At 43.0% G+C, this 23,242-nt stretch overlaps 2 protein-coding genes across 2 annotated transcripts in view; one reads left to right on the top strand and one right to left on the bottom strand. All coding sequences in view use genetic code 11, as the record gives it.

The window, feature by feature from the left end:
* Positions 1 to 329: 329 nt before the first annotated feature.
* On the bottom strand, positions 330 to 9,922 carry EGR_04567 (Structural maintenance of chromosomes protein 2; the record flags this gene model as incomplete). The annotated part of the gene is made up of 16 exons (XM_024493816.1): positions 330 to 536; positions 613 to 760; positions 1,053 to 1,531; positions 2,056 to 2,334; positions 2,713 to 2,820; positions 3,658 to 3,911; positions 4,950 to 5,241; positions 5,818 to 6,153; positions 6,824 to 7,029; positions 7,093 to 7,417; positions 7,494 to 7,769; positions 8,908 to 8,970; positions 9,012 to 9,227; positions 9,259 to 9,369; positions 9,474 to 9,716; positions 9,755 to 9,922. 16 exons carry the CDS (start codon positions 9,920 to 9,922, stop codon positions 330 to 332), a joined length of 3,711 nt encoding a protein of 1,236 aa, XP_024351744.1.
* Positions 9,923 to 10,212: 290 nt separating this feature from the next.
* The window catches only part of EGR_04566 (hypothetical protein), a gene marked incomplete at both ends in the record, with an annotated part of 25,340 nt that continues 12,310 nt past the window's right edge, over positions 10,213 to 23,242 (top strand). Inside the window, 5 exons of the mRNA XM_024493815.1 lie at positions 10,213 to 10,233; positions 10,297 to 10,371; positions 10,481 to 10,744; positions 18,223 to 18,496; positions 21,803 to 21,907. Coding sequence (XP_024351743.1) covers positions 10,213 to 10,233; positions 10,297 to 10,371; positions 10,481 to 10,744; positions 18,223 to 18,496; positions 21,803 to 21,907 — 739 coding nt within the window. The remainder of the gene's footprint in view (positions 10,234 to 10,296; positions 10,372 to 10,480; positions 10,745 to 18,222; positions 18,497 to 21,802; positions 21,908 to 23,242) is intronic.

The following is a 23,242-nucleotide window of genomic DNA, read 5'->3' as shown; positions in this document are numbered from 1 at the left end:
AAAGCGGCGACAGAATGCCAAGGATCGCAGACCAAGCAACTCACACCCCCCAAAGGCGAATCCGTATGGCCCCTCAGGGAGCGCGCCCAAGGCAGACCCCAAAGCCGTTGGGTCACCCGAAATCCCAATATTTCAACTAAGCACAGATACCCCACGGACTCGCAAAACAGGCAGATAGCTTAACCGGGCATCCGCCATTGACAAGCCATAAGGACGCACAAATAGACGACGAGGACGAAAACTTCTACATTGATAGTGACATTAATATCGGATAAATTGATACAAAATATGAACAAATGCACTATGCTGGTGGTAGCAGCAGCAGCAGCCTAGGCAGCCAACTTGCGGCGACTGCCGATTTGGTGGGGCCGCGCATCGCCACTAGCCTTCGTGGGGCGCAATGCCGCCGAAGCCAAAGCGGAGGAGGGGGTGGAAGGCGTGTGCCGGGTCACCGTGGAGACACCATCCACGAATTTAGTCTTGAAGAGGACGTTGGCATTGTTGAACATCCCGTCCTTCAGGGAGACTACTATAAACTGGAGACAGGAAGGCGATATATACACGAAGATTTACATGAGAGGACGACCGAGAGACTGAATCGCAAGGGCCTACCTGAGCATTATTGAAATGGTTCTTGATCAACTGGCCGATATTCTGGGTGTGTGAGAGATCTAGTGCAGCGTCTACCTCGTCCAGAATGTAGATGGGCGCGGGCTTGAAGAGCAGCAAGGCCAGAATCAGCGCCAGGGCCACCAGCGACCTAGAAAGTGGTTGCATAGGCGAGTAGATGGATATTCAGCACATTATGGCAGCTTTTGCAGTGTGGATTCCCCTCGTATGAGGTCAGTAAATAAGACCATGGGAATTTAAGAATATGAGTGGGAGGCGTCGCCGACATATTTTAATCCCAGCAAGGGCTAAGTATAGCTGTAGCCTCCTTTGGAAGATTTTCTGCCCTCAAACCAGTTCATCAGTGAGATGTGATTAGGAAGAAAAGAATTACCTGGAACCCCAAGGAAGGTTAGAATGGATAAAAAGAGGAGTCGACAAACCTCTGTCCCCCAGAGAGTTCACTCAGTGACTCCTTCCAGGTGTCGCCAAATGCCACACGGAACTGCAGACCCTCTAGAATGGTCTGTCCTTCTGGGGGTACAAGTTGGGCACGGGTGCCAGGCAGGAGGGAAGAGAAAATGTTGCTGAATTCCGCATTCACCTTATCATAAGCGGCACGCAGCACCTGCTCTTTGCGTGCGTCCAGGTCATCAATGACCGCCTGGATCTTGCGCTTATCCGCCAGCACAATCTCGCGGCGGCGCAGAAGGTCAGCATACTGTTCCTCCGCAGTGCCCAGCATATTCATCGCACGCATGTTCACCGTGCGGCTCAGCTTGTCGCGTCGCTCGCTCAACTGAGCCACGCGCTGACGAGCCTCACTGGGGTCCCGCTTGCCGAAATCAAAGGGCCCGTTTGCTACACCGAAGTGGTGACGCTCCTCCGCTATCCACGTGTTCGATTCCAGCATTTGTGCAAGCTAGTAAGAGAGACCCATTGCAAATATTACCTTTATGCACACAAAGATGAGTTGGCGACAACATGGAAACTCTGAAGAAACTTTAATTCGAAGATATTTTTAAACATAGCTTTTTCTAAAGCATAAGCACAAATATTTTCAGGAAAAAGCAAGCATTTCGAAACACGGATGCATAGGAGCTAGTCAGCAGAATGGGCAAGACTAAAGTGGAACCAAAGTGGTGGTCCAAGACAGTAGAGCATGAAAAACTATCTACCTATTCTAATTATGGAATATTTTTAAAAACTGAAAAATTCGTCAAAGTTCAACGACCAAATGGAAGTTACCTCAGAATGTTCAAATAGGTAAAAATTCAAGAGAAATGACTGACAGTAAATGGGTGGGTGGATTCTCCGTTTTGAGGAGGTCACACGACAGAGTAGTAAAGAGGGCGTAGGGAAGAAGTAAGACTAGACGCGGTAAGTTGTTAAGACAGCCCGACAAGAGGCCATAGAAGGCAAGAGGGGGAGGAGCGGAGCACATACCTTGACGGTAGCCTCCTTGCTCTCCCTGCTGTGGATATCGACGTCATGGGTGAGACGATCGATTTCGCAGGTGGTGGCGGAAATTGCCTCCTTGAGGCGTCCGGCTTCATTTTTGGCCGTCTGGATGGCCGCGGCGGCAGCGTCTGCAAGTCGCTGCTGCTCCTTTACCCGAGCCCGCGCCTCCGTCAGCGCCGCCTTCGCAGTCTTCAACTGTTCTTCCGTAGTTGCCACTGCCGCCTCGGCGCTCGCCACCTCGCCACGACTCAGCTCCGTTGAAGCCTAAGTTCGCAAGTGGGATAAGAAAGTTAAAAGTTTTACTTTCCAACAGAATAAAACAATGTATAGGAGTTGGAAAAGATTCAGAATACCGAATGTGAAAGTAAAAACGGAAGAATGGATGCGGATGTAGGAGGAAACCAGTCTCAACCGAAGGTGAGAATGTTAAAGAATATCGTATTGATGTTCTAATTGTTTAAAGACAGACAGCATTATTTCCGGACCAACTAGGTGTCCAATCCGATTAAATGTATGAAGTGGTCAAGATTCAAAATAAGTTCCACCATGAAAGACCAAGAACAATTAGGAAACCACTAAGGCATTGTAAAAACCGGATTCACGCAACACAGTAAAATCAGCCACCGCATGGAGTCAACCTACCGCAAGGTTGACTTCAGCATCAGGCATAGGAGTAAACGAAAGAATACGGATCCGAGAAAAGCCAAATTCTTTGTGAGGAGAAGAGTCGGTCAGCAGGAGGGTCCTGCCCTTACAAAGGCAACCCAAGACCTAATACTGCAAAATCTATCTAGAAAAGCATTAAAAAAACTCAACCATTCAAGTAAAGATCACCCATGAAGACGGGAAACCACAGAGACGTTTATGAAAAGTAGGATAATGAAACAAACTTTCGCAGCGATCACAGAATCATCGATTCAACGGAGCAATCCACAAGGCCAAACACAATGATGTTGCGAAAGAAGAGAATAAACAAGGTTCAGAACCTTCGTATAGAGCCGATATGTGAAAAGGGTGTCAAAGGCACCAGTAGAGGAATCGAGAGCACCGAACCCAAGCAAGTTCAATTCTACACAAAAGATGGTAATGACGTGGAAGACGTCATGGTAACACTAATGTGAAACGAGGGGGCTAAAAGGCAGTGCTAATCAGTTTTTCAATACAAAATCACAAACTCAGTGCGGAGGCATGGAAAGCTGTCGAATTCAAATGAGTGGTTATTTATCCAAAAAAGAGCCTAACGAATAACCAAATAAAGCGATCATTAGGAGGTCTCTTATCAAAGAGGTAAAAATATCACACCAAAGGAATCAAAAAAAAACCACAAAAGATGGGAGCGGCTGAGATGATGTTTCAGCATCAATAACCAGGGCAAAATTTCGGTAGTTAAATAGGATACTGAAGAATGGCCGGGAAAAAATTATTTGCAGAGAACCTCAAAGATGAGCATGAAAGGCGTGGGGATCTGTAAAGCCACCCTACTATTACATTTGAGTCACGAAAGGGCGGCAACAAGAAAAAATTTGCTGGTGAAGAATCTACCGACCCAACCAAACAGCTGTAGGAGGCCCAAAAGGCAGAGCGTACCTTTATCTGCTCCAACTCACGAGCCAGTTCGTCGGCCTCAAGACGAAGGGTCTCCTTAAGACGTTGTTTCTGCCGCAGTGTCTCCTCCGCCGCGTCGGCACGCTTCCGGGCGACTTGAACCGCGGCCTCCGCCTCGCGCAGCGCCCGCGCCTCCTCCTCTTGCGCGTGCTCCACCCGCCACTGCGCCTCCGCCGCCGCTTTCTTTGCCTCCGTTAAACGCATAGCACCGCGCTTCAGCGACTCCCCCACCTCCGCTGTCGAAAGTAGAATTAAAAAATAATCATTTACACCAATCCTGCAGCCAAAAGTCCAGATGAAATCACCATCGAAGTCACTGCTACCACTACTTACATTGACAAACGCCTCCAGTTCCTTCTAAAAGGGGTAAAGAAAGCCCTTCGCTAATCAACCGCGCATGCTCCGGATTCATTATAAGCACTCCAATTCAACTACCACCGACCCTACCAGTTATCATCCCTCACCTAGTGCTGCGATGCAAGTCCAAATCACCGATTAGAGCCTTGTGCAGCATTGATCCATACGTCTGTGAATGGTGGGATAGCTAGACCATTCACCGAAAGATTACACGTTAGCTTGCCTTCACCGACAGCCAAATTGGTCGGTCAGTTCCAAATGGTTCAGTGAATGTCAATCAAGAAAGAGTTGAAAGGACTGTGTGCAGGTTTTGATTCGAATAAGAGGCAACAAAGTGCGCAACCAACACGAACACCAAACCAGAGTAGCATCGTCTCCATTTTTGCCACAACCCAACAACAAAGGCCTCTGCTTTCACAGCACACGGCGGAGAATCCCTCTTACAATTTAGCAAATCATATTCCAGACTCCATTACCGACTGACTTAAAGAAAGCCACTTTGGCAGCTTAACAGCAAAATTCTAGACGAAGGCAATGCCTCACAAGACAGAGATTACAGTAGGAGAACCAGAAACAACAGAAAACGGAAGATAGTTTAAGTTCCTTCCCTTTTGACTGGTCCAAATAAGGTACCACTAGAGTTTGCCTTGTTCTTCTGACCACCAAGCACATTCCAAATCAACCCTCATTGGAGCCCTAACTTCAGACATTGATCGTAGGTATCTTAACTGGTGCATATATGCTGGTCTACGGCGAGACTAAACTTCAACGGAAGACGAGAATACCAAAGAGAACCTTAGTAAATCAGTTGAAAACTACTCCATACTGAATGTAAATGACACTACTGCCACAACGATTTCGCCGTGGGGAATCAGTTTAAGAAGCGGCTGGAAATTTTGAAGGTGACCAAAACTTACTGAGTTCCTCCTTCAGACGTTCCAGATCGGAGCGAAGACGGTGAGTGTCCGACTGGCGAAGGTTGGTTTCAACGAGCGCCAGTTGGTGGCGGGCGCGATCAAGGGTCTCGGCGAGGTCAGCACGTCGGCGTGCGCGCTCCACCGCGGCCTCACGTGCCTCTTGCGTCGCCCGAACGCGAGTCGTGGCTTCCACCGCTTCACATTCCGCTGCACGCCACTGTGCCACGCGAATCAGCAAACTGGCTGCAGTATCGCCGCCACCGCTTGTTCGTGAACCACCTGACAGTGTACCCTGAAGGCAGAAGACAAAAATATGGGTCAAAAAGGGCTGTTATTACATAACAAATGGAGCAAAGGGCACATTTTTAAATAATGAAAAACTTGTATTAGATTAATCTCTTAGTGTGACGGAGACCCCGATGCTTCCAAGTGTGTGCCCACAAAAACTGATGCACTAGAGTCCTTCCACTTACTTCTTTTCATCTTCCTAAAATTCAAAGTAAAAAAACCGGAATACAGAGTAATCCCAGTCCAACTAACCACTGAGAAATTAAAACTAGGAACTCATTAATTTTACGAATGTGTGAACGTTTTACGCACTGTAGTATCTGCTAACCTCACTCAAATAAATGTACAAGGCTGTCAAAAAATAACCGACAAATCCGCGGACTCCGTGATGATTTCACATGGCATTGTAACATAATGACATTTGCTTCGAATGTATACATGATTACATGCGACATTTCAGCCCCGAAGATCCAGTTCTTACGATGGTAAGACGAAAATAAGATTATGCCGTTAAAGTTACCGGCCTCCTAGACTTTCCGAGCTTTAACGATAAGGATAATGCGATCAGTGAGAAACGGACCTGTGGGTCGAACATATCACCGTCGTAGGTGATGGTGCGTCTCTCCACCCCCGGATGGAAGGCAACACGACGAGCGTAGTCGAGGGTGGGACAGACAAGGAGACCGCCGAAGATAAATTCCATGACGGGTCTGAGATGGGGAGGGTAGCGAATCAGGGAGAGAGCGGGTGCGACATTCTCCGCGCCCACCAAAGCTTCAGCTCGCTGCACCACCTCCGCTGGCACCGGAGACCCGCGCATCTGATTGAGCGGTAGCATTGTTACTCGCCGCGCCAACTGTCCCCTCTCCAACAGTGCCTTTGCCGTCGTCTCGGTGTCCACCACTACGTTGTACAGCTACAGACGAGCAGCCACACATGTAGAAGTTTAAATGATTAAATATACACCTCACAGTCCCCAATCTGTTTCAGTACGCCTTATTAAGACAACAGGAGAGTGTAATGTCAAAATATATCAAATATCCAGCTCTGAAAGTGAGTAAACTACTCAAATTTGAATCGAAAGTTAAGGTTACAACCAAATTCTTGACCAACAGAAGAGCAGTGAAACAATACTTGGAGTGGTATTACATCCCTTCTTAAACCTGAAATACAACAGAACTAAAAACCGAAGTTATTGCGTTGTGGTGCTATACAAGAAGCACTCGCGGTCACAACTTTGAAGTTGAGTTAAGCCCAGTTTAAAAAAGCGGAGTGACAGGACGCAATGGAGAGTACCGTACCGACAAACCGATGATTTGCTATCCGCGTTTCGTAAAGCATCCACAAAACCAATGAAGTATATTTTACGAGTGCCTACAAGTCATGACAGCAAGCTATACCGCAAATCACTCCAGATTTTTTGATAACCTACTTTTCTCTAGTTTTTATTTACGAATGATAAATAACAAATGTGTCAATAATAGAATAAGTAATTTATTTAGCCTTTTCATGGACAGCGACTTTTTCAATCAGAAATGATCCGGCTAGAAAATATGGAAATTTAACGAGTACAACGATGAACTCACCTTCCCACCAGCGGCAACTTCAATAGCAGTGGCATATTTGGGATCGACGAGGTCAAACAGCTTTGCCACCACACCATAGACCTGCCTCCTATCAAAATTTGGCGTCGGATCGGTGTATTCAAACTGTAGCTGATGAAACTGACGTCCCAACTCATCGCAGCGAGCCTGCAACAGACGTGTCGCTTTTGCTTCTTCATTGTATCTGTCTATGAAGAAAAAGGGAGTTAGAGAAGACAAAAAGGAGGGAGAGTAAGAGGAAGAAAACGAACTGGTAATTGCAGCCTCATCACCACCTGCCTCTTCATCCGCCCTGCGGATATCCTCTAACTGTTCGTTCACTTTCGTTATCTGCTCCACAAGCTGGCGTCGCTTCTGTGCCTCTGCCTGCCCTTCCTTCCCACTTTTCGCTTCCATCGCTGCAAGCTTCATCTCCCCACTCGCCAATTCCTTTGACAGATGATCCTCCCGCATCTCCAGCTGACGCAACTCCGTCTCCACCGCCACTCGATGACCTTCCGCCATGCGAGCCTGCTCCGCCAGGCCTCCAGCACGCTTTGAGGATGACCCACCACCACCGAGACCCGAGGTGGTCGCCTAAAAAAAGGAAAGGGTGGGCGAAAACAGAACCCGAGAAGAGCGAAAAAAGAGTAAGAAGAGGAAGAAAACCTACAGCCAAATTTGCCTGTGCTTCGGTGAGAGCGTCCTGCGCCTGCTTTGCAGCCTCCTCGAGGTCATGGAACTCGGCGCCGGCAGCGACCTCAGCGGCACGCTGCTTAGCTGCCAAATGGGTGGCTACCTCGGCCGACTGGAGGTCGAGGGAGCGAAGCTGCTTCTTCGCAGCACACAGGTGCTCCACAGCGCGAGTTGATGCGCCCGCTACCACCGCCTCCTCCTTCTGACGCTCTGTCAGTAGCCGCTCTGCTTCCTCTAGTGCGGAGCCTAGCAACTGAAATAAGATAAAACTGTTATTAAAGATATGCATTTCTGATGATTCAATTCTCAATTAGTAGAGACAGCAGAGCTGTAAAACTTCCACTAAAACAAACATCTGAAGTGACAAGGTCAGTAATACGTGAAGACAAAATAATAACAGGTGAATTTAGTCATTGTGTAGGATAGAAAAGCAGGAATTTAATTTTAAATAAGGAAAACAAAGAAAATTAATCCATAAAATAAAACCTTATTACCGCTAATGGAAACGACGACTTGTAAGATCATTAACAAATATTAGCCCCAAGCAGGAGTGAAAATCTTTAGCAACTATTAGTGGCAGTAGCACAAGAGATTGGCAAAGAACTGCAAGAGCCGATAAAATGTACTTGAAACAGGGCATGAAAAATGGCACTTTTTAGTTAGTTTATTTTCGGTAATAATCAAACGCCAGATTGTCCAGAAATGTCCTGCTCAAAAGTCAAGGTTTTAACCGTTATCTCTATGAGAGCGATGGTACTAATTTACAGGTTGATTCCCAAAATTGGGTGATATTCCTGATCAAGTTTCAAAAATGGAATAAACCAAAGGAATTCTTTTAAAAATAGCTGCATTTTATGGTGCAGAAAAGACCAAGAACGCTTAAAGAGATGTGCATTTAAAATTGGTGGAACAACGTTTGCGGCGACTCGATCCTGCAGTCAATAAAAAATAGTCTTGTTGTAAACCTATCGTCTCGAACGACAAAATTAGGAGCATTCCTGATTCAGACCAACCTGTTTAAAAAGGTGGGCTTTGAAAACAGTAATACAGAATTCGGTGAATAGCAACCGAAGCGTTGAGAGAGTGGAATCCCGAATGATTTTTTATGGTACCTCCACGCTGGTAAGTTTTTAACTTAGGAGTTTGGCTGTAGGCTTCCCTCTACCATTCTGACAGCTTTCGAAAGGGTCATAAAATAGGTCGAAATCGCGGCACTCAAAACTGTGGGACAGGGAGGTCTGTATTCCAAGTAATGAATGAGCAGGATTTCCAAACAAAAAAGATGCCACATGTGAGAAGCAGGAGAATCCCAGAAAAACGACTTTTTACAAAAATCACAAATCACCCGGTATTAAGTAATTCTGAGTGATCAGTAACGAGGAACAACTCACCGTTTGGCGCTCCTCTGTTAGATTAACGATGTTTTGGTCAACCTCAGCCTTTTGTGCGTTCAACTATAAATAGAAAATCACAGCACCAGCTTTCAGAATCAAACCTGTTCAAGGCTCTCCTTCGCAGACGAAAGATTTGTTTCCAGTCTGACAAGATCATCCTTGCTGCGCTGTTTAGCTTCCTCAAGACGAGTAAAATCATACGCCACAATGAGTCTGGAGAGATGTTCGATTTCACGAACGACCTTCTGGTATTCCAAGTAGCTGCTACGCTCTTCGCGAAGTTTTCTAATTGTCGGAGTGATGTCTTCGTATAAAACCTAGGGAATTAAACGGCCAAATTCGTATTACTCTGTCAATTTCTCGAAGTTTGCTATCCTTCTTTTCAATCGTCTTAAGAGCAGCCTCCTTTTTACTCTCATACAACTTTGTACTTGCTGCCTCTTCCAAAAGAGATAAAATCTGTCAAATAGTAAAAAAACAATAAGACTAGGTACTTCTGGGGGTTTCATATTTAGGACTTTTGTAATACGTCCTTGCATAATAAGAAAATGAGGATTATTCACATTCAGTTGCACAGAGTGAAAAAGGTCCTGCACTCGGGTGGTTGTAGCATTTGTCCCATTAATCAAGTATTTATTCTTGCCACCAACAACCACTTGGCGAGTTATCGTTAGCTCGTCAAACTGTTCATAGCCATAAGGTGAAACGGATTTGTCGGTGTTGTCAAAAACAATGCTGACAGTTGCTTTGGTGATACCAGCTTGACCACCTTTATAAACAAGTTCTTGTAAATTGGATGCCCGAATCTAAAGGGGTTTAAAAATCAGTAATCGCAAAAGCATACATGAAACAAGTTTGTAATACCCAACAGGAAACAAATTGCATCTAGAATGTTAGATTTGCCAGACCCATTAAGGCCAGTTATTGCATTAAATTGAACATCGAATCCAGGGATCTCAGTGCGTTGACAGTAGGACTTAAATCCATCAATCACCATAGACTTGATGTACATCGCCTCAGCGTAGTAAAGCAGTATTGAAATTTAATTTAAGCGCAGCTGTCGGCTGTTAGTTAAAATAATGTTAATTAGATAATAATCTTTAACATCTTAAAAGTAAACAGATAAAATATATTTATAGAATATTGAAAAGTTGTAAGGCCGTGTGTTTTTGTTTGTATGGATATTCCACTTAGTGCTTGTTCCAACGGTGTTAGCCGTTTTCACTGGCCATTGGGAAATGGGCAACTGCTGCACTTATGTTCCTTACAGACCAAAATTTTTGCATTATTTTTCTCGTCGTAATGGTGCAAGCTTTGTGGGCGGTGATGTAGATACCCTTATGGACTTGGTACTTGGGCCTATATGTCCATAACCCACCTCTGTAGGATTATCTCGAAGAACCACAACTTACTTTCAGAATCAACGAAAACCTATTCACAGTTCCATCGTATCTTAACTGGGTAAGTGGTTGCCTGCATTTTTTTTATCGTTTTGTGCTGTCTTTTTCTTACGAATGCGGTTTATCAATGCATTAATGTGTGTCAACGCGTTCGTTTACCTCCTTTTCAGGTATCTAATAAACCACGCCCACTAGAACCAGAACCTATAACCTCTGGTGAGAGCTCGATAAGCTCCCATAGAGGTGCTGCTAAGAGATCGTCGTTAAGTCGGGTGTTTGGGAACGGGACCATGGATTTGGCCACACAACAACTTCTTTTCAAAGAGGTCGATCCCATGGGACGACCTCCACCCGTTGCTTCCAAAGCAAATACTACAACGGATGGTGGCTTGGCTGCAGTGACTAGTGTGGCTGGCCAGGGACACAAAATTTCGGTGAGATGGTTTTCAAATCATTTTTTTTCGATTTGTTCACATCCGTTTCGAAGTTTCTCTTCACATTCTACCTCCTACCATCTTTTCTTCAAGTATCTAGGCTTTAATTATGAACAATTATTGAAAACATAAGCTTTGCTTTCTTATTTAATTGGTTGTTTCTCTTTCCGTGAATTGGAATCATTTCCCTATGGTCACTTCCCTATGGTAATGCAGTAATTTCTTGGTAATACAGATGTGAATTATTTTCGCACCTATTCATTGGTGAGTCAATGCGCTTTAGCCGTTTTTTCAGTGTGTTTACTTTGGTAACATTGCAGAAACTTTTTTTTCCCAAATTTTTTGAATTTTAATACCGTTTGGATGCCCTTGAGTTCGAAAGTTAAAATGTGATTTTCATGTAAGCGTTCTTTGCAAAATCAGTATCCTGCTGTTCAACTGCTTATCTTCAAAGTCATCATTTGACAGTCATCATTTTCTTATAATGTATGAGAAGCAAAATATTTCGATAGAAGCTGAATTACCCTTGTTCTCAAATTGTTTCTTATTGGCGCATAAATGGATTAAACATGCTGTTTTTGGTGTGTGGAATAATATGTTCTGGTTGTCCGTGAAATGCGTTCATGTTGGCATTAATTGTTTCGCAAGATTCCCACAAATGTACCTAGAAACGGTTCGACGTTTTCATTCACTCATTTACCACTTTAGTTATTGTTGCAGCAGGAAAATAGAGCAACGTTTTTTTCTTCCGTCTATCATATTATTCAGGAAATTATTTCCACAGTGACCCCTTTCTCTCTGGGTGGGATTATTAATTCGCCTGCTCATTAGTTCGCTGACGAGCGCAGAAGCGCCCACGTTTTTGGTCTATAATCTGATGGACAGTTTGACCTATGTTAGATTCACAAAGTGATTTTTGTATTATTTCAACCAGCGTTTGAAGAAGTTGAGGACTCATAAACATACATTTTTTAAGTGCTAACTGGTTGGACATCAGTCCAAGCTAATTGCTGTCGTTATGGTCATTATCATGGTTACACTGCCACCATGTTCCTTAGTAAAATTAACCCCTACATCGATGCGATGGCTATCCACTTGATTGGTTCATTTTTTAAAGGAAACCTAAGGCAGCGTGATTAACATAGCCCCTGCATTCGCCTCTGATCAAAAAGGTACTCTGTACCGAAGGAATGAATTCTCTAACATTTTTTCTAAAGAGATGAGTCAGCAATTATTGCACTTTCCTTGGGTAAACTCTATCATCTAGTCCCGTTACAGGAGACAAGTTAATCTAAAAGCCGAAAGTTATTACTTTTGATTTTGTGTGTGGTATATTATTTACATCATCAAATTAACATGAGCTCGTTTGAATTGCTCTTAGTATCATACTAAATGAAGCGCTTATTAATACACATTTAGACTAATGTTCCACTACACGTTCGGTGAGTTAAGCCCTTAGGATCTGTGATTTTTTACCTAATAAACGTTGTTAATTGCGAAACCTTTCCACTAATGTCATGCTTCTCTTGGTTAGATTAGTAATTTAGTCCTATCCCTGGTCTTAACAAATTTTTATGGAGCTAGAGTTTGCTGGTAAGAGTTAGATCATACATTGATGACCTTTTTGATTCACACTGTAGTAGAATGGCTTAAAGTGCATTTGCAGGCATTACTAGATTAAATACTACCCTCTAGCCCAGTCACTAGAGTTATAACCATCGTTCGTACAGGTTAGGTTGGCATTATATTCTCCAACAGCGTGCGATTTGTTGCCCTAATTAATGGTTTTGGAAAAAAGCGTAAAACTTTATTAACCCATTTTTTTCTGCCTCAGCTCCCCTGCCAATAATAGCCATAATGACCACTCCCCTTTGTTTAATTTAACATCCTCCATACCCCATGGTTTTTCGATGTACTTGAAAATCTTCCCTCCCACTGCCTGATGGAGGACATCACTATTAGCCTTGTTATCATGGCTGCTCTTCTTAAATCCCATTAATGCCTTTTTTCTGGGGCATATATGCAGATTCCCACTGCATGTGGACTAAATATCGATGCGTATGTGCGTACGCACACACGCATTCCCGTGTCCAAAATGGTGTTTGTTATTTACATTTACAGTGCTTGGCATTTGGGGAAGCGGTAGGCAGGGCCTTTGCGTGCGCTATTAGTGAGACAAATTCCTAAGTACATTTGATTTAATGGACACTTTTCGTTGATGTGATTTACGTTGAAGGATACTAAAAAGCTGTCCTTTCTTCATTTATATCACAACCTAGGGAGAAAAGCTGTAAATCTCAAGTTTATTAAACTTTCAACGGTCTCTCATTCATAATGCTGCAGCATCCTGATTTACAGGCGACCATAATGCAATTTTGTGTCTTGGCTGAAAGCACAACTGTTTATTTCACTCATTTTCTCCGTTTTAAGAACATCAGACAGTGTGTACATTGCTTAAAAAGGGTAGTTTTGAGAAATTTATCTCGATGCGATAAATAACTCGAATCGTAACATAAAAAAGCCCTCGTACAGATGAAATAATAGATTTGTGATTGAATGCAGGCTACCCACGGCCCATGTCCGTAATTGGGACTTCAAATGGCTTTGATCCTTAAACCATTTTTGTTGCTGTTACTTTTACTGCCTCCTGTGCATATTTCCACACCCTTCCTGTTATGCGAGCAGGCGGAAAACATTAAACATCCATTTTGTAAGAGTTATTAAATTTGGGAATTTCATCAGACGCAGGTTATTGGAACCATCTATCCTTTGTTAAATTTCGCAGTTTTATTATTCCCTTTTCGATCTTCCATCTAAGCTCACACTGGCTTGCTCGTTTCTTTTGCGTTTTTTCAAGTCTTACCGTAATTTTTATGGGCTAATGAAACAACTGAAATCCAGTTTTGCCTTTATTAAACTCCCTTCACACCATTTGGAAATCTCAGTCAATCACACCGCTCTTTTCAGCTCCAGGTCCGAGTTAGCTTCCAGTGATCGAACTGCACTTTGATACAGGTAAATTTTCTGTTTCCTATTTGGCGGCTACTCGACTGGCTAGGCTATTGCTATCAATGGGAGTTACTAGATCCCCGTGAATTAATTGGATACAAAAAAGCCTTACTCACAAAAGTCTATCCCATATAAGCATAATTTACCCTAATTTGTGACAGCTTTCAAAAGTACAACATAAAAATTTGTGGATGAATACAGTAAAATCTAACACGTCTTTGTTGAACGCAAAAATACTCACGCTTGGTGGACACTACTCGTTCTCTTGGTTTTTGAAACGTCAAGTGCAAATTGTCTTCTCTGTTTGCAAACGCTCTACTTTTCGGGAAATTGACCTCGACGCACTGAAATGGCTCCGATGGGATAGCCCACGCCCTTGATGGGGATATTCTCGGAATACCAAATCTCATTAAAATCGCTAGTAACTGGGTTTCACGTTGGAACTGCTTTGAGCGTTTGACCTTACGTGCTAATTATCCCGTCTTGCGTGCCTTCTCATGTAATCAGATCTGGTCAGCTGAAAAGGATGCTTATTCATTGTCAAAAATTCGACAGACTTTGTTTGGTGGATCATTTATCATCCTCGTATCTGAAATTTAATCCGGCTGGAGTCATTTGAACTATCCAGTATTCGTCCTAGGCTGGACCTATGCTCCTTCTTTTATTGTCTTATTTGCAGAAGTCGTAGAGAAATCCATTCTGATCGACTTTTAACTGCTCATCTGTTTCGTGGTGGTAGTACCAATTAAACACAGCGTTACCGTTGCTTTAATTTCTATGCCATTTAAAAATCCCAAAGGTCATTAAACCGCCTCTTTTCTGTTCGAATCTTAATTTTATTGCAGCCATTCTCCGCCCAGCCCGAAATTTCAAACATCCTGCTCTTTCCTTCATTCACACCCGCAGTGGAGTGCTTGTTTCCTAGAGAGAGTAAATTAGGCTGCCAATAGAGATGTTTGGCCTTCCCAAAGCCGACAAAAATACTTCCTCTGTGGTTCGTGCTTACCTTTTTTTCATTTTTGTTTGTGTGCACCTGGCCTTTTTACCACCTCTTTGCTCAACGCAAAAAAGGGCCTCTCCGCACTGTATTCTGAGTGAAGGGACAGGGTCCACGGTCGTGGACTGAGGTTTGCCAAGCGGTCTTTGCTACTTCGTCATTTCGCCAGAAAGTAGTGACACAGATTTTTAATCTGGCTCATTGTTCCATGCAAACTGTTTGGAAAGCAGCAATTATAATGTTGATCTTTGTATTTTGAAGAGGTGATATACCTTCGCGACGCCCTTATGGAATGTAGACTTTTGTTTTACAATTAATTGACAAGTATCGGGACCTCAAAAGTGGCATGAGCACATTTTATTATTGCCCATTACCCTGATATCAGTTCAAATCTGGCCTCCACTTGGCTCGTAGATGCCCTATTTTTCACGTTAAAATCGCCTCATCTTAACTAACTGCTACAAATCAGTTGCTCAGCACTCTCCAGTCCAATGCTTTGTTTAATAATTTTCCAAATGTCTGCAGTACTGCTTTATTTCCACATAATTGGCGTAGTTTTCTACCAGTGGTTGCAGGAAATTCGCATTAAAAGGGCAGATCAAAAGAGAGGAACCACAATCAGCGGTTTGCGTTTGAGGGAGTACTGCTGCACCTTCCTAGTAATCACCAAACTAGACGATTCTCAAGGCTGAATTTGTCCAAGGAGATTAGTTGAGTTTTCACCCAGTGAGCTCAGTGATAATTACCAGTACTGTCTTCCAAGTTGGCGCTAATTGTTTTAACACAGTGAGCGATCCCACAGGGCTCGAATGGATCAAAGTTTGCCACCTTCATGTGCAACCTCGTATAGCAAACTTCTCTATGCTCTGCCTACTGTTTGAACGACCGAGTCAGTTACTGTGATGGTTTATTTCCTAATTTCGGCATTTGTTTAGAACATTTTACAGACTAAAACTACCAATGTCTACACTTGAGTCGATTTACTACGCCATGAATCGGTTTGGTAAGTGATTTTGCAGCAACCCTATCCTCCGCTTTTACCTATCCCCTATTATCACTGTCTCAGAAATGTCAGTATTATTTTATGCAATTGCATAAGTTATCATAGTCGACTGTGAATGTTAATTACAGTCCAAACGAGTTTCTCTAAGTAGCTCTACACTCAGTCTGCAGTTTGCTGACCAGACATTTTTTTGATCGTTGAAACGGAGAGCCTAATGCGCGCCGCTAACGCTACCGCCACAGCTGCACTTTATCTGACCTGATTTAAATGTACTTCACACTACCTCGGTCACCTAATTATGCATTTTGGACAGTGCCTTCCCCCACCCAATTAACCCATTTCCTCTCGACCACCCCTTGTTTAATTAGGTTTTCTTGTTTCTCCAACAAGTAAGTTTCGAAACAAGTGGACCTGTTTTAAGCGAAAAAACGTCAGAAGGCATCTCAGGGTACTGTTTACTCCATCCTGCTGTGGCCATTTTTCTCTTCGGCTCCTCCACCTGTCAACAATGGACGTTAAAAGGCTCTGCAACTGCGTCACCATTAGTGATGTTTACTTCACTTTTTATCGGAAACATCAGCTTCTCCTCTGTCCTAAGAAGATTCACTCGGAACGTATTGCCTGAGAGGAGACAGTGTTTTACTGTCAGTACACTTTATGCATCAATCGAGTTTTGTAGAAACACTTGTTTCCTCCCTAAACATTTGGTCTTCGCGTTGTTCCTCTTTTGGTTCTATTGTCGGTTTAATGGCTGTCAGTCACCTAGTCGAATTATGCATGGTTTCCGTCAGTGTGTGGAGGTGCCATAATAATAGAATTTAGCCCTTTTTTATTGATTCTTGCTGAAATTCTGTTTTCCCTGTCTATGGATAAGTCTGACCTCGCCTCGTTACTGGCAAACAATCAATGTTTATTTGGACGTTCTGTTGTGAGTCTCTTCCGACAACCAATTAAAGCATTTGCATTCCTCTTACGAAGTCGTTAGAAATCACACTCCTCTGAGGCGTTGATGAAGGCGTTGTTGTTCCTGCAGGATAGAAGGTATGGATTTGTCTCACACGGCTGCCATTAGTGTAATACTCGAGTCACCTTCGAAGACGTACCAGTCATGAAGTAGCTTTAGTATTAGTGTGCAAAAAGACTGAGGGACTGGCGAAATAAGGAATGAAAAGGCCAAACTGCGCATCAGCAACCTCGAGCCTGAATCGCGGGTAACTAAAAGGCTCATGCAATTAAAGTGATGTTATCCGCCACAGCAGAACGCGCCTTAAAACAGTCACGCACAATCGATAGCGTGTCTGGTTGCAAAATAAACGATTGATATAACACAGGAAGTGTTCATGATGTAATGCTTAATGGGTTTTTTAAAAGCCTATTTCTAACTGGACTTGAGTGCTAATAACTAGTGGGCAGTTAGTATTTAAAATGTTGACCTTCTTTTACCCGGAAAGTTACGCTTTAGTGGCGGCTGCATTTTTCACTCAAGCAAAAGACGTTGCTTCTACTATTGCGATCATTTTTCACCCAAAACTTGGACTTCCAGATTGGTCGTAGTAAGACCGTCCCCTAGAGAAGCAAGGGTGTTTTTCTCCCTAACCTTGCTTTAAATTTGATTGACAATAAAGCTACTTTTGCCCTGCTAGTGGAGTGGTTAACTGAAAGGCATTGAAGTACACTATCCTAGCAAGAGTTTTAACCTAATTTAAATGCTTTTGTCTTAAAAGTTGGTCTCCAGTGATTGTGAATGAGGCCAAGAATGACTATCCATTCTACAACTTAAAATGGACTGCGCCTATTGATTACTCAACAAAAATTGAGTTAGGCTGTTGCAAATGTCCGGTCAAGAAATTGAGTCATGTAATACTAGTAGGCGAGATTAAAGTTTATTTTAGAAAGAGGAACCCGTCAAAAACATTTAAAGGGGGGGGGGTTCTGGTAAGTCTGTCTTTCAGGGTGTATTATTCACTTCCTTAAAATTATGTTAAATGTATGTGTGTGGTTTCGAGGCTTGGGCTATAAATTCACACCTCATGAATCTAGTTCATTACCAGTAATCAGCTACACAGGTAGGACTATCCAACACTGCCAGAAGTATCATAGCTACACGGTCGACCAAAAAGTATCCTCCCACCAGAAGATATCAAAGTCATGGCTTCTAGTCGGCAGTTTTTAAGGCTTTCTCTCATGAAAAAACTCCATTGTTTTTATAATACAGATACATTTCTGCGGTTTATCGAATGAAATCCTGCTTCTTACGTCCATCTCCCCTTCCTCTTGATATTCGTACTCGGTTTTGCTCTTATTTGATATTCGGAACTCCGCATAGTGTTAGACTGTCATTGCTTCTTGTTTTACCAGTTCGAATATTTATTCGGGCTGGCGGTAGTGTTCCGACGATTAGTAAATCTATTTTGTTATGGCGACAGCTTAAGAAGGTGAGACTGTATTCTCTTCTTCCTTTATTCATAGACGATGTTCGTGTCGAACCGAACAGCAGCGCGTCACCTAATGTCACGCAGTTGTCACGCGACGACCGGCGGTGCGGAAGCGGGAGGGGCGGCAGAAGATGATGAGATAGACGGACCGGAGATCGCACGCCTCATGCGGCGTTTCTGGCCCCGGGATCTCAACTTCTTCGGTGGCTCCGCCGCCTCCAGTGGCTCACGATCCGTCCGCGATTCGCGTTCTTCTTCCACCTCCGCTCATCGGCCCACGGTGCTGAATCTGCGGGGCACCGGAGATGGTGAGTCTTGCATTCTATCATCTTCCTCCCACCCTTCGTGGGGTTAACGATAATGACAAATTCTGACTCCTCTTTGTCCCCAAAACCAGCCGAAGCCTTCGGTTACAGATATATCTGTGATGATTCGGCTTCATTTTTACTGGAGGAGATAAGCTATGTCTAAGCTCACGAATCACGGTGAATTAAAAGTACATTTCGACTGCTAAAAGTGTTCATTTTGTGATCTTTCTAACTGTTTAAATGGCGATAAATCCCACTAACTCTAATGACAGTAGGGGCCTTCAATAACACATACCTGCGTTGTTACATTTTCGCCTGTTCTGCCGCTTTGCTAACCTAAATTTGATGGTACCCTAAGTGGGATTGCTAAGCAGCTATCGTCAACCAATAGGCTTAGCAGTCTGCCCTACATATTGGATTGGCTGATTAGGGGGTAACGGTACTCAATCTCAATCATTATGATTGAAGGTTTAATTAAGTACGTTTTGAGTCGGAAGTGGTGCTGTTGTTGAGCGTAGGGTTATAATTTAAAGAAAAACGCACTCCCGGTTTTTGTTCCTATTCCATTAATGTAAATTTGCATCCTTTTTTGAAGTTACTTGTTATGAGTGAGTCTTCAAGGACAGGCATAACTTAGGCGATAGATGATTGTCAAAAGTGTTTCATCAAATCATGAAAGATGATCACTTTTGACTTTCTTATTTGTTCAGGTTTGATAAGTTTGCTTTAATGAATGATCTCATAGTGTATAAGTTTCTAAATCATTAAAATATAACCCAAACCATACCAAAAACGATTGTACAAGAATAAGGTAGACTTAAAGTCGGCAGCTGAACGTTCAAATTGAGAGAGAGGTTTCGAAATCCTGCAAATTTTTCATTTAGCGCTTTGTACATGCTTCTGGTTTATAGAAGTAGTCAAATAATTGGACGCTTTAAAGCCATACATGAATATCCCGTGAATGGTAATTGAGATTTTCGCCAGTAATTCACAGTTGTTTTCGAAAAAAGCTTGGAAAGTCATATCCTTTAAAAGAACACTTTCGCGGTGGCGAAACTTCCTCGGGAGTGTAAGGTATTCTACGAGCGATATAACAAACCTCAGGAAGGTTGAACTGGTTTATTCAAACAATTATCGGAAAACGTGCGGTTCTAAACCGAGCCAAATTTTTGTGTGTGCACTTTAATTGTTGTTAATTTTCGTGGGTTTTTATTTACTGAGTATTTGTGGTGCCAAGTGCTCGAAGAGTTGGACAGTCCAGTCACCTATCTGACTGTAAATTAAGCTTGACCGCCTTATTCAGCGTTTAGACAGAACCCACGCCCCCCAGAGTCGTGTTGATTTACCCACGCAATCTTTACGATTATCCGAAATTGTGGAAATTTGGCTTTCACTCTGGACTATATATGTACTATTATTAATTTCTTATATCAATCGCCCGATTCCTCGGTACTTTTTGTAAAAAAAGCGATGAAAGCGACTCATTTGGTGCAGAAAATCGGGTTTTATGGATTGTTGGTGGCACTTGGAAAGAACCCCGTTGATAAGGACTGCTGGCACCGAAAATTTTTTTTAAACAAAAGGAAGGAATTTTAAGCTTTCCTTCGCATGTCTGCCTTTCACAGGTTGGCCCAACGCTAGTTTGATCGACTGGGAGGATGGGGGTAAACAGGCACACACACATTTTCCACCCGATTCTGTTTGCACATTTAATTTCGACACTGGCCAGGCAAATACAGGAACCTTTATGAAACTGTCTTTCACTTTGCAATGATTATCGCCGTAGGCAAATAGGATGCAAGGTCATGTGAGTTGGCGAAAGTCCATACTTGGGCTTTTGTGATCTCTTACTCTTGACCAACTAGTGGATCCCGTCACATAGTCCCTCGTCCAAAAACGCATTCATTAGTGGCGCTGATTCAAATTGACTCAGAGCCCCATAACCAAGCTTTTAACGGCGTTTTCCCCTAGTCATTGAGTGTAAAATGCCTGATTCTTTTACTTCTTAACCTGGGGACTTGTTAGCTCTTGATTATTCTGGGGTTGGAATTCAGTTTGCCCTGTGCTTCCCGACTTCTGGGACGTGATCAAAGAGCAATTTTTGTGAAACCATGGTCGGCTAAAATGTGGATTGTTATTTCAAGATTAGTATCTCTCATGGGACTGGCATAGCAGTGGCACTTCCATTTCGATTTTGATAATGAATTGACTAACCACACCAGAAGTAGAACCGTGGTGGATTAGTTGCAAGCTGTGATGAAGGCGGTGGGTAAGTCAATTTTAAGATCGGACGCAGCTACATCTTTACAAAACTGACTGAAATAAATGATCGGGGAAGGGGAGCTGGCCGGCTAGCCCAATGGGTGGCTGTTTCGGGTGAGGGTGAAGTTATTTGACTTGTTGGTAATTATAGGCAGAACTCTTACTATGTCGCTGGGACTGGATTTTTTGGTAAATGCAAACGAATCAAGTTTTTTATCAAATGACAAAAATGGCCCATTTATTGGTCTTATTGGTCAGGGTCCCTCATGCCACTTTCAGAACTTTATGTAACGATATCGTTCGTACAAAAAAGTGCAATATCTACCGCAAATAATGGGGATGAATAAGTGACTGAGACTGATCAATTGTTCTCCTTCACGGAAATGTCTGACATCACATGCTGCGTAGCAGCCCTGGAGCTCAACCCACTCCTCTTCTCTCACTAGTCGATGAAGGATGCTATTCGCGATTTTGTCTTTAGGCTTTTCTGGTGTCGATCTTTTACACTCTACCCTGTTAGGGATACATGGTAAAGAAATTTTTCGGTTCAAGACCTAGGCAAAGAAGTCATTCAGCAATTTTTTAAGTCCTTCTACTCCTGCGAACTCGAAGAGTGATTTTGGCTGTTTTACTTCTAATGTCTACTAATCCTCGTCTAAGAAATATCCAGTAAATACTAACCTTGAAAAGGAGACATTTTACTAGTTCCACTTCCACACGAGGCACCCCAGTTGTACTGTTCCACCACTTACCACTCCAGCGGTCATAGCATTTATGCCTTGGTTATTGGCTATAGTTGCCATGGCTGCATTACTGCACATTAATCGCCAATAAAATGATACTCCTGTGTTGTTTTCCATCAGGCTGCCTTACCTTATTATGTACCACTTGAATGTTAGTGCCACGCGGAAGCGCACAAGCGCTTAAGCAGTTTTTGCAGTGTTCGCATTACTCCCGGAAAAGACCATTTCGGAGTGTACTAATGCACTTGCAATTATATTATCGCGGGTCACAACCATTAATGGTTTAATCTGGGCGTTATAGAACCAGCAGCATATACGGATCTCGAAGATATCGATAGCACAGGGGCGAATTTTGAAATGTCTGATACCAGCGTTCCAGAAGAAACTTGGTCACCAGAGCTAACAAGTTTTTTTTTTCACGCAAAAACTGCGTTGTTCCAGATGCCAAAACGGACCCACCTATTTCCATACGATTGCCATATTGCAGAAACTTTACGGTTTTAGAATTAACCAGTCTGTTTGTAACGCACAGTTTAGTCCGACCACAGTTATCATGGACTGGTAAGGAACACACATCACATATACGTGGCACCAGTGTCGATCATTCGCTTTTACTTTATCAAGTCAAAACACTTTCTTGGTAAGATCTGACCCTGCTCCCTCCGCCTTTGAAACAGAAGACGCAAATCTAACTTAATACCATCGTTTGTACATGGGTATTCAAAGTTTTTTGAAGGCTGAGCTGATTTGGAGTAAGCTTAAACCAGGTCAAGGCAAGACAGAAACCCTCAACAAAAACTGCGCATCATCGGCCTATTTTTCGTGTTCAAGACGCCTGCAAAATCGACTCACTTGTAACTCTCCAAGACCTTATCTGTGATGTTTAGAAGAAAAGGTAAGAAAAAGAGACTCATCGACTTTTTTGCGGCGCAATAGGACGAGGCGCACTGTTTTGTTAGCACTGACTTTGGTCAACCATTCAAAGAGCGCGGATTAAAGGCGCAAAAAATGTCTGTGTAGGCACGTACGTTTCAACATCTTTGCTTGTAATCATGAAAGGAAGGAGAGCAAATTCACTGCTGACGCTAATTCATCGCGGTTTTGGCGTCAGAAGGTCCTGCTCGACTTGGTTCTCACTGCTTTACTAAATCAAACGGCTGGCGCTTCGCTTTCTGCTTAAATTTTTTTTCACCAGGGCCCGGGAATGAGACTTAATGCAAAGGTTGTAATGTCTTTTCAAGTTTGCCGATTTATCGATACCACAGTGAAAAACGTCGAACTCCGGTTTTACGCAGCATAAATATTCCAGAAGAAAACCAATAAAATGAATCGTATGTTTGGAAAGGAAAATAGATGATTTTAGGCCAAAAAATCAGTTGGATTATGTAATAAACTAGCCTTACCTTGGGTTCCATAAAATCGATTTCACTAGAATTATCACTTCCATTGAAAAAATTACTTCCACGATTCACAAAATCGAATCACCACCAGTCCTCTGTTCTCAACGCTTCAGATTTATTTGTTTTTGAATTCAGTTATTGGTGACTGCTTTCGTCCCTTACCGCAGTCCTTGGCACAACTCTACTAGGACCAGATTTCGTTGAAAGATATCACTTTGGTCTGACAAAATCGCCTCCCAATTTCCTCCCAGAGGATTTGTACCATAAGAGTAGTCTTTACCTTAAGAGTCTAACGTTAACTGAACAGAAAAAAAGTCTAATATTTTCCCGTCGAAATATAA

Source organism: Echinococcus granulosus, assembly GCF_000524195.1.
Source record: "Echinococcus granulosus chromosome Unknown EG_S00029, whole genome shotgun sequence".
Lineage (NCBI taxonomy): Eukaryota > Metazoa > Platyhelminthes > Cestoda > Cyclophyllidea > Taeniidae > Echinococcus > Echinococcus granulosus.
This window is presented reverse-complemented; position numbering and strand designations above follow the sequence as displayed.